General features: G+C 37.4%; 1 protein-coding gene across 8 annotated transcripts in view; it reads right to left on the reverse strand.

Moving 5' to 3' along the window:
- Nucleotides 1–18,422, reverse strand: part of tun (tungus) — a 328,073-nt gene that overhangs the window by 5,466 nt on the left and 304,185 nt on the right. For all 8 annotated transcript variants that reach the window (XM_067775133.1, XM_067775129.1, XM_067775132.1 and 5 more), the window contains one exon: nt 11,210–11,358. In XM_067775133.1, coding sequence (XP_067631234.1) covers nt 11,210–11,358 — 149 coding nt within the window. The remainder of the gene's footprint in view (nt 1–11,209; nt 11,359–18,422) is intronic.

The raw sequence follows: 18,422 nt of genomic DNA on the forward strand, positions 1-18,422 counted from the left end.
GATTTTTGGAAAAACTGGACAAGGAATTTTTAGGGCTAACAATTCTGGAGCCAAAAATTTTCCAAAGTTGATTTTAAATTTTTGCGGACAAATAGGGAAAACAATTCGCTCAAGAGAAAATTCTTCGGTCTCTACCATCCTTAGGACACCCTCATGACGAATCATACATATATGACGAACCTTTTCGAAAAAAAATCCACAAATAAAAATTTTACGAAGAGCTCATACAAAAACGAAAAAATTACATTCGCACTGTTACTAGAAAATTGAAAAACAACAAAAAGAAAAAGCGTGAGTACCAAGCACTCCTGAGTTTCGCTGTGTAAAGTTTGCCTAATAACTAGAGCTCGTTCAGGGGTTGAAGTAAAACCACGACAGAGGTAGCATTGTCAGAAATAAATTATTTTGGTCTTTTAATTAGAGCTTAATCGACTTCTTAACGGTAACTGCAGCGTCGTCTAAGCGGAGATTGCCGCAGTTAAGAATGCGGCGGACGGGATGCTGTCGGTTAGTTTTACAGCGGATAGATAATTCAAAATCTACTCCGATAGTCAGGCGGTTACTTTAGAGGAATGCCTGAATGCTTTGGGGAGTGTTATCGATGTTAATGGTCCTTTGCCGGATATACATAGATCCGGTACGTTCCGGAAACAAAGCACCATTAACGTACTAGCCCGACTATCCGGGAACAAGGAATACCTGACCTCGCTTGCGGTTGCGTGGAACTATTTTAATATTAATATCGTTAGGGTCCCGAGACATAGCATTATACATGGCAACTGTCACGCGGTTCTCCTAACGCGTTTCGGTACAACTAAACTGAATAAAGATGGCTGTATGGAAAACGGAGTTACCCTGGACATACGTGGCTTGCTTCTCTATAGATGGGTCTCGATTCTGCTAAGAAAACGCGAGGCAGACACTGCCTCTTGCAGGGTTGCGAGATCCTTTTGGGGGGAGTGCAAGCGATTTGCTGAAGTTATTGGATTCACCAATGCTCCTAGATCAATGGTGATTTGCGTGTAGGTTACAGATGTGTCATCGATATAATATTGCAGTTTTATCGGCATCTGTTTCATGTCAAACCAATGATTGATAACACTCCGATAAGAAAATATTAGTTTTCCGAAATCAGTTCGATAATTTTTTTATAATATATCGATTAGTTTTCGATAACAATAAACTCCGGTAACAAATCGAAAGCCAAAACTCAACTGTTTGATAAAGTCTCGATAATTTTTCGATAACCAATGGATAAATTTTACATGAATAATCGATAATTTCTCGATAACATATCGATAGATTTTTTGTGACAAATCGATATATTTTTGATAACAAGTCGATAAAATGTCCATAACCTTTCTATAACAAATCGACAACTTTTCGATAAGAAATTGATAACTTTACGATAACAAGCCGATAATAACTTGTCAATAAAAATCGTTAGCTCATTGATAACCTTTGTTATCTGTAGAAAATTAATTACATTTCCATATTCTATCGTTAACGCGTTTATACCTCTTCGATAACACACCTATAACAAACTGATAGCTCGTCGATAACATAATGGATAACACGTTCATACCACGTCGAAAACAAAGTGATAATTTATCGATAACACATCGCTACACTGCTATAAGAAATTGAGAACAAGTCGTCCGGTCTTTTTGTTTGTGATTCGACTTCCACTTATAATATTTTCTTTGCTTTCCTACCACAGCCCGAGGACGGAGTTATTCTATAACGTATGTCCTGGCATTGGGGTTCTTCCGTTTGGTCGTCAAACAAATTCTGGTAACACTGTGGACACATTTAGTCTACGTGAGCTCTTTATTGACCGGCCAGTTCAACCTAACTTAACCTACCACCGCCTTTATGATATTTCATTCATTCATCTTAAATATTCATTAAATTGAGACGGCAATTTTTTGGGGCAAGCAACATCAAAATTTTAGAAATAAGGTTTTTCAATTACAAGAAAATTTTTCTAAGCGGGGTCGCCTCTCGGCAGTGTTTGGCAAGCGCTCCGGGTGTATTTCTGCCATGAAAAGCTTTCAGTGAAAACTCATCTCCCTTGCAGATGCCGTTCGGAGTCGGCATAAGACATGTAGGTCCCGTCCGGCCAATTTGTAGGAAAAATTAAAAAAAAAGAGCACGACGCAAATTGGAAGAGAAGCTCGGCCTTAGATCTCTTCGGAGGTTATCGCGCCTTACATTTATTTTTTATTTATTTAGGTATCACTTCTAAAGCCGTTGAAAAGTTGCTTTAATATATAGGCGTCGCAACGCCCATTATCGAAGTGGAGAGCTAGAGGGAGAGCGGAAGGTAGAAAGCTACAGCGCAGAGGAGTGGAATGGGACAAAGAGCAAAAATAAGATCAGAAAAAAGAAAGAATTGAGATGGAAAGAGATGAGTGAAGGATGAGGAAGTGTAAGAGGACAAATGAAGACAGATAAGGGAACGAAAAAACCTGGGGAGGGGCGAAGTCGGAGTAGAGGGAGTGGAACGATAAAAGAAGTGTTGCGGGTTTCTTCCAAAGCTGGCTTAGCATTCAGCCAAACCAGAGTCTTGTGAATACAGGTTATTTTTTTGTGTTATTTGAGTCATACACATACACACACATAGCTATGGCAAAAGGTTGTTACTAGTCGAGGTTGGTAGTGAGATAATAGGTAGATGACTAAGGAGTATAGGTGAATGGATAGCTGAAACCAGAAGCTGCCGGTGAAGCGGACGCATGGTGAATAGGTGGCATGATATCCAAAGTAACAGTCGCATGGCGAGAGGGGTGAATCGCAAACGGACAAACGGATTATGACTAACGATGGATGGTGGACGCTAAGCCGGTGTACATATATAAACGTTGGCTTGTGAGCTAGTGAGTAAACCGTTGTAAAGAGACGGCGGTTGATGAATGGTGAGCTGTCGTTCAATCACTGATGAGGTGGTGAAACGATGTCCATTATAACCAGTGAATAAATATAACCCAATGATTTATTCGGTGGCCTGGCCCCGTGTGTATGTTAGCCAAAGACACACTTTTGTAGAAGAGAAGAAGTTGAGGGTATAATCTAAGTGTATTCACGCCTAGAAAGCAGCAAAAGTAGTTGGAACCAGAGTCACAGACTGGATTATTAAAATTGTTCGTTCGTGTCAGATCAGGTGTCGACATTTGGCGATATGCACTCATCTTCTCAAAACAAACCTCGTTAGCTTAATGTGAAAATGTGCTAAGTCACTTTTTACGAATTTTACAGGAGACGAAAAAAAATGAATAATTTTTGAAATAAGCTTTTTTTTCCAAACTGTGAATGAGGATACCTTAGTTGCAATACTTTTGAGTGTAGAAGGTTTGAAAAAGATAAATAAAAATCATTTATGCTAACCCAGCAGCTATTTTATGACTTAGCACAATTTCCTCACTCAAAACATATTTTTTCTCCTCGCTTAGCACTTTTTACTCAATATGTTTCCCCATCATCCCTCCCCTTCAATGATTGAAATATAACACTAAAACTATATATTTCACAAAAAATACTATTTATTTGTCAAACTATTTCTAACTATTGGCGGCCACCGTGGTGTGATGGTAGCGTGCTCCGCCTACCACACCGAATGACCTGCGTCCACACCCCGGGCAAAGGAACATCAAAATTTAAGAAATAAGGTTTTTCAATTAGAAAGAAATTTTTCTAAGCGTGGTCGCCCCTCCCACACCGAATGCCCTGAGTTCACACCCCGGGAAAAGCAACATCAAAATTTTAGAAATAAGGTTTTTCAATTAGAAAGAAATTTTTCTAAGTTGGACGCCCCTCGGCAGTGTTTGGCAGTACTCCGAGTGTATTTCTGCCATGAAAAGCTCACAGTGAAAACTCATCTGTCTCGCAGATGCCGTACGGAGTCGGCATACAACATGTAGGTCCCGTCCCGCCAATTTGTAGGAAAAATTAAAAAAAGGAGCACGACGTAAATTGGAAGAGAAGCTCGGCTCAAAATCTCTTCGGAGGTTATCGCGCCTTACATTTATTTATTTATTTTATTTCTAACGGTTCTGATCTGGACTCTTTTGCCGTATGTTGCGCAGACAGTAATTTATTTTTAAATTCAAACAAATGCTGTGTGGTGTCTTATTCCATAAAGGCAACTGTCACATACTTTATCTACAAACTAAATGCTAAATCTCTTAATCGTTGTCAAGACTTGGATGTAATTTTTGACTCCAAACCCTCTTTTTATAGTCACATTGATTTCGGTGTTTCAAAATTTGTTGCAATGGTTGGGTTCAGTAGACGTAACACCAGTGACTTTAAGGACCCTATGACGTTGAAGGCACTTTATATATCCTTGGTCAGAAGTGGTGTTGAATATTGCTCAATAATATGGAATCCTTTCTATGAATCTAACTCCTATAAAATTGAGAAAGTTTCAAAACTTTTTACAAAATTGCTTTACGTATGCTTCACTGGCCAGACGGCCTCCCATCATATACCAGCAGTCACAAATTGCTTGGTCTTCAGGCTTTGCATGACAGAAGAACTTTTATCTCACTCATGCTTGCCTATATTGTAATAAACTTTAGCACGAATTGCTCTGGTTTGTCTAGTTGGTTCATTACCGTGCGTGATCTTCGGCATAATAGATTATTTTTCGAAATAAGTCATAAAACGAATTATGCTATGAATGAACATATACATCTAGCAAATCGATTCAGTAGTGTTACTACTTTTAATAACAGCTTATATAAGTTTAAGCTTGAATTGTTTGCTATTTTTAACTAGTCTGTAAGAAAGCATGTAGTCATCGACATGTAAGAATTGAAGTAGATTATAGTCAGCGCAAAGCATTTATCATACACCAAAGGCATGTCTCAATTGGGTAAATCCAATTTCAAGGGGTTGTGTTCGCAACCCTCTCAAAGGGTTTCCAGCACAATATATAGCTTCTCCAACCCAATTGTCAACTCACCAAACTGTGGCGAATCTTGTTTCATTGACAGCCGAGGCTCTGGCGACCCCAAGTTCCTCATGGAACTAGGTGGTGGGGAGGGCGGGATGGCTTAAAAGGTTTAATGTGATCATATAAATCGTTCCCGAGATGGTCGAGCTAGTAGTACCTTAATAGTGCTTTGTTACCGGAACGTACCGGATCTATATCCGGCAAAGGGCCATCAACATCGGTAACATTCCCCAAAGCCTATGGTTAATACAACAACAACAACAAAGCATGTACTTTTAGACTGAATGAATTAAATAAATAAATAAAATGCGCGCATAAAGAAATTACTAGTAATTCAGATTGATATTATTGATAGGTTGACTTGGCACATTTTTTTTTAACAGCTGACGACTTAGCACATTTACACATAATTGCCCACAGCACGTAAAAATGAAAAATTTAAATATTTTTTTTTTTGATTGATGTATTTTGAATTCAGTTCTAAAATTGCATTAAAATACAATTTTTCAAGAAAAATGACTTAGCACATTTTCACATTAAGCTAACGACCTTTGCCATTAAGTTTAAGGCAGAATAAATGTTTTGAAAAGCTTACGCCGTAGGCGAGTATTTCGTGAATGAAATACTGGTAAGTGGTTTGCTTTAGTAGAAAACTTATGCGTACTTGGGATAGAAAAAGGGAGACTGAACAAAATGTCGAAATATGTATAAAAAAATAAATCGGTTTTTATTAGCACGCAAAATAAAAAATGGTCTGTACTTTTTACCACATCCATATACCAATAAATACTTTTAACATAGCGAGTCCTAACCTTGGGTTCAATTGTATCGCACATTGCATAAAATTCCGAATAAATTGTGGCAGACTTTTTACAAACTAAAAAATCCCACCGATTTTTTGTCATTTACCAAACGTCGCTGAGCCTTGTGGTTATATTAAATGTTTTCGTTTATTGTAGTTATTATAGTTTTAATAAAGGCACATTAATTAGAGAGTTTAGCAGTTACGAGCAATAGAAATCACATAGAAGCCTAAGTTTTTAATTACCACCTAATTTGCTCAAAAACAATTATGCAGTTAAAATGCGATTGTGTAACGGACCTATTGTTATACTGCGCGAATACTTTAGGTCAGGCGTAATAAGAGTACCAAGTTTTAAAATTTGTATAAGTACATACATAAGTACATAACTAGTTAGTATAACCAAAATTGTACGAGGGACAAAAATTAAAGTTTCTATGCTGCCAAATCTGCTTTCGGTTATTAAAAATAAAATAAATTATAAGGCCGCTCATACAACTCCAGGACTTGTCTAAGACACGTAAAAACTTAGTTCGTGTCTATATATTTGGAAGAATTTATTTTAGCAGTCGTTTTGAGTTGTAGTTTTCTATTCTGCTACTTCGTTCACCTATTTCAGTAGTTATTTTTCTGATTCTAAAAAAAACGTGGTCTAAGGACAGTGGACTCAACATCACCAGTCAAAATATCGAGAAGGTGCTCTTCTCTCGTAGACGCAGTACACCAGAAATATTTCGGCGTTACTCTAGACAAGAAGCTAGACTGGAGTCGAAATGTGGAGGAAAGCCACTGACGCTCTACACCTGTAGGTCGGCAATTTGAAAAAGGTGGGGCCTTGAGCTTCACATTGCCCCTTGGATCTACACGATAGTAGTGCGACCAATACTTTTCCACGCAGTTACCGTGGACGGCTCTCGATATCGAATCCAACAGGAGCAAAGTTCAGTGGAGGGTGGATATGCTTACTTGAGGTATACTCGCCTCCACTCCCATCAAAGCTCTTGAAGCCATACTATTTCTTCTCGATAATTCGCTTTATGGGCAATATTATGCCACCTGTAATGCATCTGGGCTCAACGCAATCGAACGTTGGAGGGACCCGATAGATAGCTAGACCACACTTGGGCAGCGAAGGCGGCTACTTTAGCCTAACCTAACCTACTGCTTCTCATTTCCTAACTAACAGTTTAATATAATTAGCGATATTGACATTATTGATCATTTAAATTATTTTTCTTCTAACAATGCATTATTATCTACTTATCGTTTAAGCGAGCCTACATGGCGTACGAGTGATTTTTATGCACTGGACATTGACTTAGCGAAATAAATATGCCATCCATCACATCGGAATTATTTTTTGACTTGGGTAACATATGTATTTAAAATGAAACATTCTAAGCAGGGTACTGGAACTTTTTTGAAGATATTTAAACATAAAAAAGGATTCAGTACCGTACAATCAGCTCAAATTCAAGAGTTTTCGATTTTTATCAATTTCTTCGTCAGCGTAATTGAGCATTTTCATCTATGTAAGGAAACTCCGTCCGTAAATTTGCCTGAAAAAAATACTTTGGAACGGTTGACAACAAGATGCCAACATATTCAAAAAATTAAACTCCATTAGATTTAAAGCTGCATACTCAGAAAAACTCTAGAAACCCCTTGTAGGGTTGAAGTTAAACCACAACAGAAACTAATAACTTCGCCCTACTTGAGAAGAGCTTCTTAGGTATATATATTTACATGTTATTTTTTTTATTGTCGGCAGATCATCAAAAGCGAATTTATCATCGAGTTATCGGTTTACTGTCGGTTTGTTATCTCCGAGTCAACGGCTTGCTAGCGATTGATTACAGATGTCTCATCGAGTTTATATTGAAGTGTTATCAGTAACAATTTCATAACACGACGATAACAAATTGGTAACACTCAGGTAATAAGTCGATAACTTTTCGAAATCAAATCGAAAACCTTATGATAACATATCTATAGTTTTTCAATTACATCTATATAACTTTTTCGATAACAAATGAAAAAATAATGATAACTTTCGAAAAATATTCAATAACTTTTCGGTAATAAACTGATAAACTGATAACTTTTCGATGGAAGTTCGATAACTTTTCGAAGACATCTCGATAATTATTTGATAACATATCGATAACTAATGGATAGTAAATCAATAACCTTTAGATAGTAAAAATTTTCGCTACTAAATCGAAAACTTTTTGATAACAAATCGATAAAATTACGAAAACAAGTACATACATAAATTTTCGATAAAAAATCGATAAATATCCATTAATAAATTTTTAAAACCTTCCAAAACAAACCAATAATATTTCGTTAACAAATCGTCCACTTTTTGATAACATATTGTTACGACATTAGCAAAACTAAGGAGTGCTGCCATCTCTAAGCCGATGCTAAGCAGTGACGTGAATTCACATCCATAGATCAATCATTATGTATCTACATAAACGAAACAATAATTGCGTCTACACATACGTACCATGTACGTATACAAGCAGCGGAGAGTCAATGCACAAACGCATGCATATATCTGAGATACTCCTATAAGTATGCAATGAGAAAAACTATAAAATTGTGCAATTGTAGTTACAGCTGAGAAGTTTGAGAGCTGCTGGACTAGTAGATTCTGGAAGCGTTTAGAAGATGTATAAAATTGTGCAATTGTAGTTACAGCTGAGAAGTTTGAGAGCTGCTGGACTAGTAGATTCTGGAAGCGCCTAGAAGATGCAAAGGTTGAAATCAAAGAGTATAAAAGGCGACAATTGTAGAGGCGCTGGAATTCAGTTTGATTTGAGTTGTCAAGCAGTTTCGATTAAGACGATATCTAGCGAGCAATAGCAGTATTATTTTGAAAGTCAGTTTCATTTAAGCTATCAGTTTGGTTATTAAGCCAGCTAATTGCAAAGTATAAGTGTTATTGTGAAGTACTTTAATAAAGGCCATTTTTCCATTATTCAATATTGGAGTTATTTATTCAACAGTTTAGTGATACGAACTTAGCAAAAAGGCAAATAAGAGGATTTGCAAGGAAATTCGTTACAATATATAAAAATCACCATTAGCTTGTTGATACAACTTCGGTAAGACATCAATAAACTTTTTCATCGATAGCAAGTTTATTACATTTTGATAATAAATCGATAACGATCTATATATAAGTCCTCGATAACAAACTCATAACTAGTCGATAAGAAATTGATAACACACCCATATCCCGACGATAACAAGCCGATAACCCACCGAAAACAAAAGCCTTAACACTACTCTTACAAATTTATAACACGCCGTACGATTTCGGTTCTGGATTCGGTTTTGACTTCTAATATTTCCTTTCCTTTTCTCCTCGGTTTTGATGAAAATGAAATGATATCTATATTAAGTTTGTCAAGAATCTCGAAATTATAATTCCTTATTAAAGGAGAAGAGATCCACCAATAAGTATACCAAAATAATCAGGATGACGAGCTAAGTTGATTTAGACAAGCCTGTCTGTCTGATCGAACACAAAGTAGTACCCTAATTTTTGAAATATTTTGAAGAAATTTGATGAACTGGTATATTTAGGTGTCCGTTTAACAATTTTACGGAACCGAACGGATCGGGCCACTATACCATGTATCCCCAACCGATTTTTCAAAAATAAGGGTTTTTGTCATTTATTCCTCATTTTAACTACTAGAAGATTGAAATTTCACAGCATGGTTACATATAAGGCATACATTGTTGTCTAAGCAAATTTCTAAGATCGGCTACATATATAATAGATATCCGATTGTTAAGATAAGAAGTTAAAAGTTATTTCTTCCTCATTTTAACAGCTACAAGATTCAAATTGCACAAGATGTTAACATATAAAGTAGGTATGCCTGTCCTAAAAGGCAACTAAAATACCAAAGTGATTCAAGGGGTTGTGTAGCGCAATCCTTTGAGGGGGTTGCCAGCGCAATATATAGCTTCTCTAAACCAATTGTCAACCTCACCTACCCGTGGCAAATCCTGTTTCTTTAACAGCCGAGACTCTGGCGACCCCAAGTTCCTCATGGATGTAGAGGGTGGGAGATCGGGATGCCCTTGAAGATTCCATGTGGTAATACTGAATCGTTCCAGAGATGGTCGGGCTAGTACCTTAATGGTGTTTGTTACCGGAACGTACCGGATCTGCATCTAGCAAAGGACCATCAACATCGATAACACTCCCCTATGCCTTCGAAGAGTGTCCTTATCGCTACAACAACAACAATAACAATATATAAGGCATCAATTTTTGTCTGAAAAAATCGTTAATATATATATATATATGTATGGCTTCGCCAGCGCGACGACAACTATAACATTATCATCCACATCATTATTGACATTGCTATTATGCTGCACTTTTTCTTCGTCGTTTTCTATTTCGTTTCTATACATTTACTTTTTTACCTTTGTCGTTTCACTTTCTCCTTTACACAGCATCGATTTGTTTTTTTGCTTTCGTTAGTTTCAATTGACTGATTTGGTGTCTCATTACGGTCATATCAGCTCTACAACATATTGTAACGAATTTAGGGCAACTCCGCTTATTTGCAACCTTCTGCTAACGTTCGTATCGCTAAACTGTTGAACAAAATACTCCAATATTCCGTATTACATAATGGTCTTTATTAGACTGCTTTGAAAGTACTTCACAATTAAACTTCACTTCGCAACTGATAGCGTGTTTAAAAACAAACTGATTGACTACTCAGCTTTCGCTGCTTTTATACTCTGTGTCCAAATGTCTAGACGTTTCTTCTGCTGGAATTTTCTACTTGTTACCAGCTATACGTGTCGCGTGTGTATCTGTAGTTTTTAGCCTCTAGCATAGCCATGTGAGTACTACTTCGCTGATGATTGCATAGTTTTGTGAGTATCTCAGATATATATATGTAAATTTGTAGTTTATAGTCTCTCGCTCGCATAGCCATATGCGTGTGTATATGTGAGAACTACTTCGCTGATGATTGCATACTTTAGTGAGTATCTCTCCGCTGTTTGTATGTACATATGTGTATACATAATTATTGATTTGTTTATGTACATACAAGTGACTGCTTAGTATCGGCTTAGATGATAGTATTCCTTAGTGTTGCTAATATTCGTCACAATATGTACATTGTTCCCACACTACGTCACAGTGTAGTGACTGTACCTAAGCTTAAGTTTTGTACCCCCCATACCGTGAGCAAGGATATTTACACATAAAAAGTAAACACAGGCAGGGAGCTTCGATGTTTTTTTTTCTTCCTAAAAGCTCACCCTAAAAAAAATTTCCTTGTTCTTTTATTTCTGTTATTTCAAAATTTTTTTAAATAAGCCAATTACAATGTTTATATTTGTTCGTTGGTAAAAAGTTTGTCATATATGCATAGTATATACATGAGCAATATACTTGCCTGTGGTGTTCCGGCCTAAGCGCTAGATCCGAGCGGAAAGTTTCTGTTACATATTTGTGAAAATACGTGGGAAAAGGTAGCGTCGTATCTAAGTCGAACACTAAGCAACGATTTGGCGATGGATTATGCATGAAGAAGACGTGGTAGTCCTGAAAGAGAGAAGAAGAAAGGGAAAATAAAAAAAAATTTTAAGAAATGTTAAAAAATGGTAACAATAATAACAAATTATACATAGCTATGTGTGCTATTAGGATATATAAGTTCTACATACAAACATACATACAAATGTGCATCAATATGAATTTATTACAGCACGCACAAAATAAAAAAAGAAGAACAAAACAAATATGAGGTAAGAAGGAATCTAACAAAGCAGAAATTAAAAGCGTAGTAATAACAAGAAAAAACTGATATAATTCACATTTGTTTTCAATTTGCGCACTGCTGGACATAACAGGGCTGAATCTTAAACTGGCAATATAGGCTGTCGAAGGCAAAAAGATGCCTAAAGGGGAAAGAAAGAAGGTAAGTTGAAAAGCATTGCAAGTAGTGTGAAAGCTTGACAGTAATGTGCCTTTAATATGAACTATTTGTTGTGCTGGTTTGGTTGATAATATAGGGAGAACGGACCATATGATCCCGAACCTGAGCTTCGAAGAACATCTTGTGGTCACAATAGAGCCAAACACACTATGCACGTGTATACCGATGGTACCAAATCAACGGAAGGGGTTGGGTCTGCTGTTTACTGTATCGATCCAGAAATAAGTAGATCCTCCAAGCTGCCAAATCACTGCAGTGTCTGTCAGGCGAAAATTTTAGCCGTGAAGAAAACAGCAGAAGTTTTGGAGGAAGCGAGCTTGAGCTGCAGTCTCGTCAATATATATATAATGATAGTCAGGCGGCGATCAAGGCAATAATCTCACACAGTACTTCATAAATAAGTTTCCTGTAATGCAAATAATCTTTAGAGAGACTTTGCCCCGGCCGTACCAATCATCTATACTGGGTTCCCGGTCATAAAGGGACAGGAGGTAACGAAAAGCCCAATGAGTTGCTGCACTCGATGAGCCGATAGATGTCCCAAACTGTTTGGGAGAGATCAAAAAAAAAAGACAGGAGTTGCATATGATCCGTCAAGCAGGAAAGGCGTGAACAGATGCGCGGGGCTTCAAAACTTCTAAGATCATGTGCAAATCCTACGACGCTAAACTGACAATATATAAAGAAAGAAGGCATAAGGCTCACGATGGGCATATTAACTGGACAGTGCATTTTAGCGTCACATACTTATAAGTAAGGCCTCGTCAGTAACAGCAGTTGCAGGAAGTGTAAGCTACAGGAAGAAATTGTTGAGCACGTCCTGTGTTCATGTCCTGCGCCCGCCAGGCAAAGTACTAAGGTACTAGGAGCGGCAAAATGGCCATATCTCGAGTCAGCTATTAAACTGGGTCCTAGAAGACTTTTAGTATTCGCCAAGAGGGCGGTGTTATTTTATAACATACGTATGTTCTGGTACCTAGTTAGGGTTTTTGATGTTTGGTTATCAAAAAAGTGCTGGTAACACAATAGACACATTTAGATTACGTGAGGTTTTTATTGACCGGCCAGTTCAACCTAACCTAACCTTCGTTGATAATAGTATGTATAGATCTTGCAAACCTAACCTTCGTTGATAATAGTATGTATAGATCTGCAAACGTTATGTTCTTTTTGTAGACAATGTTAGAACTTCATACCTGCATTGAAGTAAAGAACTGCAAATGGGAAGTCAGTTCCGGGAACACGCGCTCGCCATGTCAAAGCTCCAGCTAAAAGGGCAATTAAGCTTAGTCCTATATAACTCCTTGTATCTGCCAAGTAGACGGAGTTATTCTATAACATAATTAGTGGCACCTGATTAGGATCTTTCCCTTTGGTCTTCAAACAAATTCTGGTAACACTATCTAAACATTCAGTATATGTGAGGTCTATATCGACCGGTCAGTTCAACCTAACCTTAATGGTGTTTGTTACTGGAACGGGCAAAGGACCATCAACTCCACCCCAAATCCTTCGTGGAGTGTCTTTATCCCTACAACAACAACAACTAAACCGCCCGGTTTCAGTTCCAGTTTCCGTTTTTCTTTACTTTTATCTTCCTTTTTCTTTTTCCTTCCCTTTCTTTTCCACCCACCACGCAAAAGTTTCAAGTTTTTACCATTAATTTTGCACATGTGAGACTATTGTCTCTTAAAGTAAATCAACTTATGGAAATCTAAAATCTAAGATGAATATTAATTATCGCCTTAAATTTAAGAAATAAATACAGATTAATGATAAGTAAATAAATAAATATATATGTATGTTTGGTTTGATTGGTCTTTTGACCACAAAATAAATTGCCAGTGTAAGTGGAAACAACCAATATAGATGTAAATAGATATAATAATAGAATAGAAAAAGAAGGTAATGACGGTGTTACTGAAGTTGTAAGAACCAATTAAAATGTATAGTCCAGGAGCCCACTGCACAAAACATTTTGCATGTTGTATTCAAACGGGACCAGTATAATTCATTACTGGTATTTGGGGCAACTTCAAACCGTGCACTTGCCAGGTCCTAGCTTGCCAGGATCGTGGTAATTCGTCGATGAAAAGTCAATTTTCGGCGAAAATATGTTGCATAGTGTATTCAAATAAAATGTTCAAATTATGAGAGTTGGCAACGCCCCGACCACAAAAGTACCGACTGGCCACCTCCTAGCCTGGAAGAAACCCTTGGCAAGTCGATTCAAAGGTGGTGCACTATATGTTACATCTTTTGCCGATCTGAAATTTTGCATGAAGGGTAATCTTATTTTCTCATACACGTGGCAGGGCAAAAATGTGCAGGTTTTAAGTTCACAGTTGTTTCAACTATTTCAAAAAGATTTAATAAAAAAACAAAAAAAAAAAAAAAATGTAAGGCGCGATAACCTCCAAAGAGATCTAAGGCCGAGCTTCTCTTCTAATTTGCATCGTGCTATTCTTGATTTTCCCTACAAATTGGCTGGACGGGACCTACATGTTTTATGCCGACTCAGAATGGCATCTGCAAGGCAGATGAGTTTTCACTGAGAGCTTTTCATGACAAAAATACACTCAGAGTGCTTGCCAAACACTGCCGAGGGGCGACCCCGCTTAGAAAAATTGTCTTCTAATCGAAAAACCTTATTTCTAAAATTTTGATGTTGCTTTGCCCGGGCATAAGGTGTGGTAGGCGGAGCACGCTACCATCACACCACGTCACGTCGCACCACAAAGTCAATTTTCGGCGAAAATATGTTGCATAGTGTATTCAAATAAAATGTTCAAATTATGAGAGTTGGCAACGCCCCGACCACAAAAGTACCGACTGGCTACCTCCTAGCCTGGAAGAAACCCTTGGCAAGTCGATTCAAAGGTGGTGCACTATATGTTACATCTTTTGCCGATCTGAAATTTTGCATGAAGGGTAATCTTATTTTCTCATACACGTGGCAGGGCAAAAATGTGCAGGTCTTAAGTTCACAGTTGTTTCAACTATTTCAAAAAGATTTAATAAAAAAACAAAAAAAAAAAATGTAAGGCGCGATAACCTCCAAAGAGATCTAAGGCCGAGCTTCTCTTCTAACTTGCATCGTGCTCTTCTTGATTTTCCCTACAAATTGGCCGGACGGGACCTACATGTTTTATGCCGACTCAGAATGGCATCTGCAAGGCAGATGAGTTTTCACTGAGAGCTTTTCATGACAAAAATACACTCAGAGTGCTTACCAAACACTGCCGAGGGGCGACCCCGCTTAGAAAATTTTTCTTCTAATCGAAAAACCTTATTTCTAAAATTTTGATGTTGCTTTGCCCGGGCATAAGGTGTGGTAGGCGGAGCACGCTACCATCACACCACGGTGATTTAATATTAAGGATTATATTCGCATACGGTTTAGAGATTATTTATTAATGCATATTTCAAACATGATGAAATAACCAACATGGCTGTATTCATAAATTAAAGAAAACATTTTTACATTAGTCTGCGCCTTTGTTGTATAGTTATATGCATATGAAAAAAATGTTTCGCCTAGCGAGCTGCAATACCATTAAAGATCACATTCGCGAAATAAGGAGCACCATAATGCACGTTTTTTTTTTTAATATTTTTTAGTTTCATTTAGCTCAAAGTGAATATATTTTCATTATTTTTTTTTAACTGCGCAAAAAGTACTTATTTTATATCAGATTCATCTACGGCCAACACTATTTCATCGAAGTCTCCAGTCTCCACATTTTCTTGCGAACTGTTTATAGAAAATCTCAACACCTCATCAACATAAAGAGGTACCGATTCACCGTCGAACGTGGTTTAAAAATTCCGTGAGAAACTTAACACAAGTTGATTCAGTCGCGTTTAGCCACATGGAACTGATGCAAGCTGCCATTAATAATTTTGCTTAAGGGATTTCCAGCATGGTGGAATAGTACTTGAGTCAAAGCCCTTAATTTTCTTCATAGATTTTTCATTATCTTTTGTTGTTCCGTACATCCTTTGGAAAATTTGTAACCTTGCATTGTTGACACTGGCGCAGCATTTCACATTATACATATTACAAGTGAATTCTTGTAGAACTTCCATCTTTTTTTCATCACATACATCGGTTGGATCAGTCAGAGAAGCGAACGCTTTTTGAAAAATTTATTACCTTCCCAAATTTTAAAAGGCCTCACTTTCCCTCGATTAAAAAACGACGCTGTATAATCACATCCAGTGAAAGCATGATATGCTGGCAGAGCTAAGCACAATGTATAACCAAGGATGGACGCTAGTTCCGAACAATCTATGCACTCTTGATCTAGGATGCGATTCTTTTTCCTTGATTGAGGACAAGCCAGCCAAATTTGCTTGTCAGAACTTTGTATAAATTACTTAGTAAAATAACCAGAACATCAGTGTCCGATGCTTTTGCGAGAAGTTCGATATATGAAACATTATTCTGGTATCAGCCTCTTCGTGCTGGAATTCTAAATTTCCTTCCACTTTTTTAACAACATGGCTGTCTGAACAGGAAAACGAAAAACACTGCTCCTCAACTGTTATGAAAACTTTCTTGTCTTGCAGAACAACCGCCGTTTCGCCATTCTCCCAATAAGTTGTTAAGAATCTCGCGAAGCACTCTCTAAAACGAAAATTTTTCAAGCTACCTACAAAGTCACTTGGACGTGGTTGAAGCGGACCACGTATAATTCTTTACGCGTGAAGTGGGTTATACCTGTTCAAGTGTTTGCTGCATTAGCATCGATGGTTTGTTCAAGGGTAAGGTCCACCGGTGATCTAGCTAATTTATTTTTTGTGCGCTTTACACCAAACGCTCCACGTTTGAATTCTTGAATAAGAGTTGAAATTTATATTTTTAAATCAACCTAGCGTAATTGGGCTGATTCAGTGTAAAGGTAAGTTGCACATTTCATCTATGCTAATTATGTACAAGTCATATATGTGACATTTTAGAAATCAACAGTTTGTACACTGTTGTTGTGTTTGTAGAATATTATGGAATAAACCTATGAAAAGGGGTTTTTGATCCCTAATTTCAATATTTGAGGGTCTATTAGAAACCCTAAGTATGCAGATTTTATGTGCTCGCCTACACCAACGAATTGAGGTATATCTCGTTACTGCCAAACGGTGTAACTAATATTACATGATGATGCACTCAAATGCAATTTTCTCAAAAAGCGCTCGGGGAATTTTCGTAAACTTTTATTGCTGAGCTTAGTTTAACTCACAAAGAAGGAATCCGCAAAAAAACCGAGATAGTATGACTTCGGAATAAAATATAGTTCAAGCATACCGTGTCCTTTGATCCGACTTGCCAAGGGTCCCTTCCAGGATAGGAGGTGGCAAGTCGGTACTTTTGTGGTCGGGGCGTTGTCAGCTTTTATAATTTGAATATATTATTTGAATACACTATGCAACATATTTTGGAGCAATTGCTCCTTTTTTGAACCGACTTGCCAAGGGTTTCTTCCAGGATAGGAGGTGGCAAGTCGGTACTTTTGGGGTCGGGGCGTTGCCAACTCTCATAATTTGAACATTTTATTTGAATACACTATGCAACATATTTTCGCCGAAAATTTACTTTTCATCGACGAATTACCACGATCCTGGCAAGCTAGGACCTCGCAAGTCCACGGTTTGAGATTGCCCCAGATACCAGTAAATGAGTTATACTGGTCCCATTTGAATACAACATGCAACATGTTTTTTGCAGTCGGCTCCCCTACTAGTATGTTTGTATTTTATTGGAAAAATTCAAATAAAGCCAATTTAAAGCGCTTAGTATTGCGTTTATTTTTAATTTGATTAGGTAAAGAGTTCTATAGTTTGATGGCGCTGACAAAGAATGTTCTGGAAGATGTAAGATATTTATACCGAGGCACAATAAGATTACAGGTCCTGTCTGATTTTGAAAAGCATAACTTTGCATAGAGGTATTCTGGCTGCCTGTTCTAAATTAATTGGTTTAAAAACACCACGTTTCGGTAATTTAGAAAGCTCACAAGACTGCAGTTAAGTATTTTGGCGGAAAATTCCGATATGTGATCAAATTTACGTTTGGAAAATATATATCTTGCGCAATTGTTCAAAGCAAGTTGTAGCCTATTCTGTGATTCGCAATCCAGATTACCGAAAACAGTTGCTCCAAACGATATCAATGGAACTATGAGAGTTCGCACCAGTTTCAATTTCTCATTAATTGGAACGAAATCGGCTGTGTACCACAACTTCCTCAATACGAAATAGATTTTGCGTAAAATATAGCTAATAAGGTCCTTACCCCCCAGGTATGAGTTTAGTTTAAACCCAAGGCTAGTAACCACAGACTCATAACTAATAGTAGTGCTTTGCAAAGATATAGATGGCAATGATCGTAATAGCTGCCATGAATAGGTAAAGCAGATGGCCTTAGTCTTTGCTGCGTTTAAATTAAGTTTGTTATTATTTGCCCATAAAGAGATACTTTCAAGATCTTCATTCATTCTGAAAACTAGGTCCTCTGACAGGCCAATCGGACGAGACAAATATACCTGTGCGTCGTCAGCATACAAATGTATTGATAAACTCTTGCAACAATGGGTCATAACATTGAGAACAAAATTGGGCCAAGTATAGATCCCTGTGGTACCCCCGCATCCAGGCGCTTCATCTCAGAACA

Source organism: Eurosta solidaginis, chromosome 3 (assembly GCF_040869045.1).
Source record: "Eurosta solidaginis isolate ZX-2024a chromosome 3, ASM4086904v1, whole genome shotgun sequence".
Classification (NCBI taxonomy): domain Eukaryota; kingdom Metazoa; phylum Arthropoda; class Insecta; order Diptera; family Tephritidae; genus Eurosta; species Eurosta solidaginis.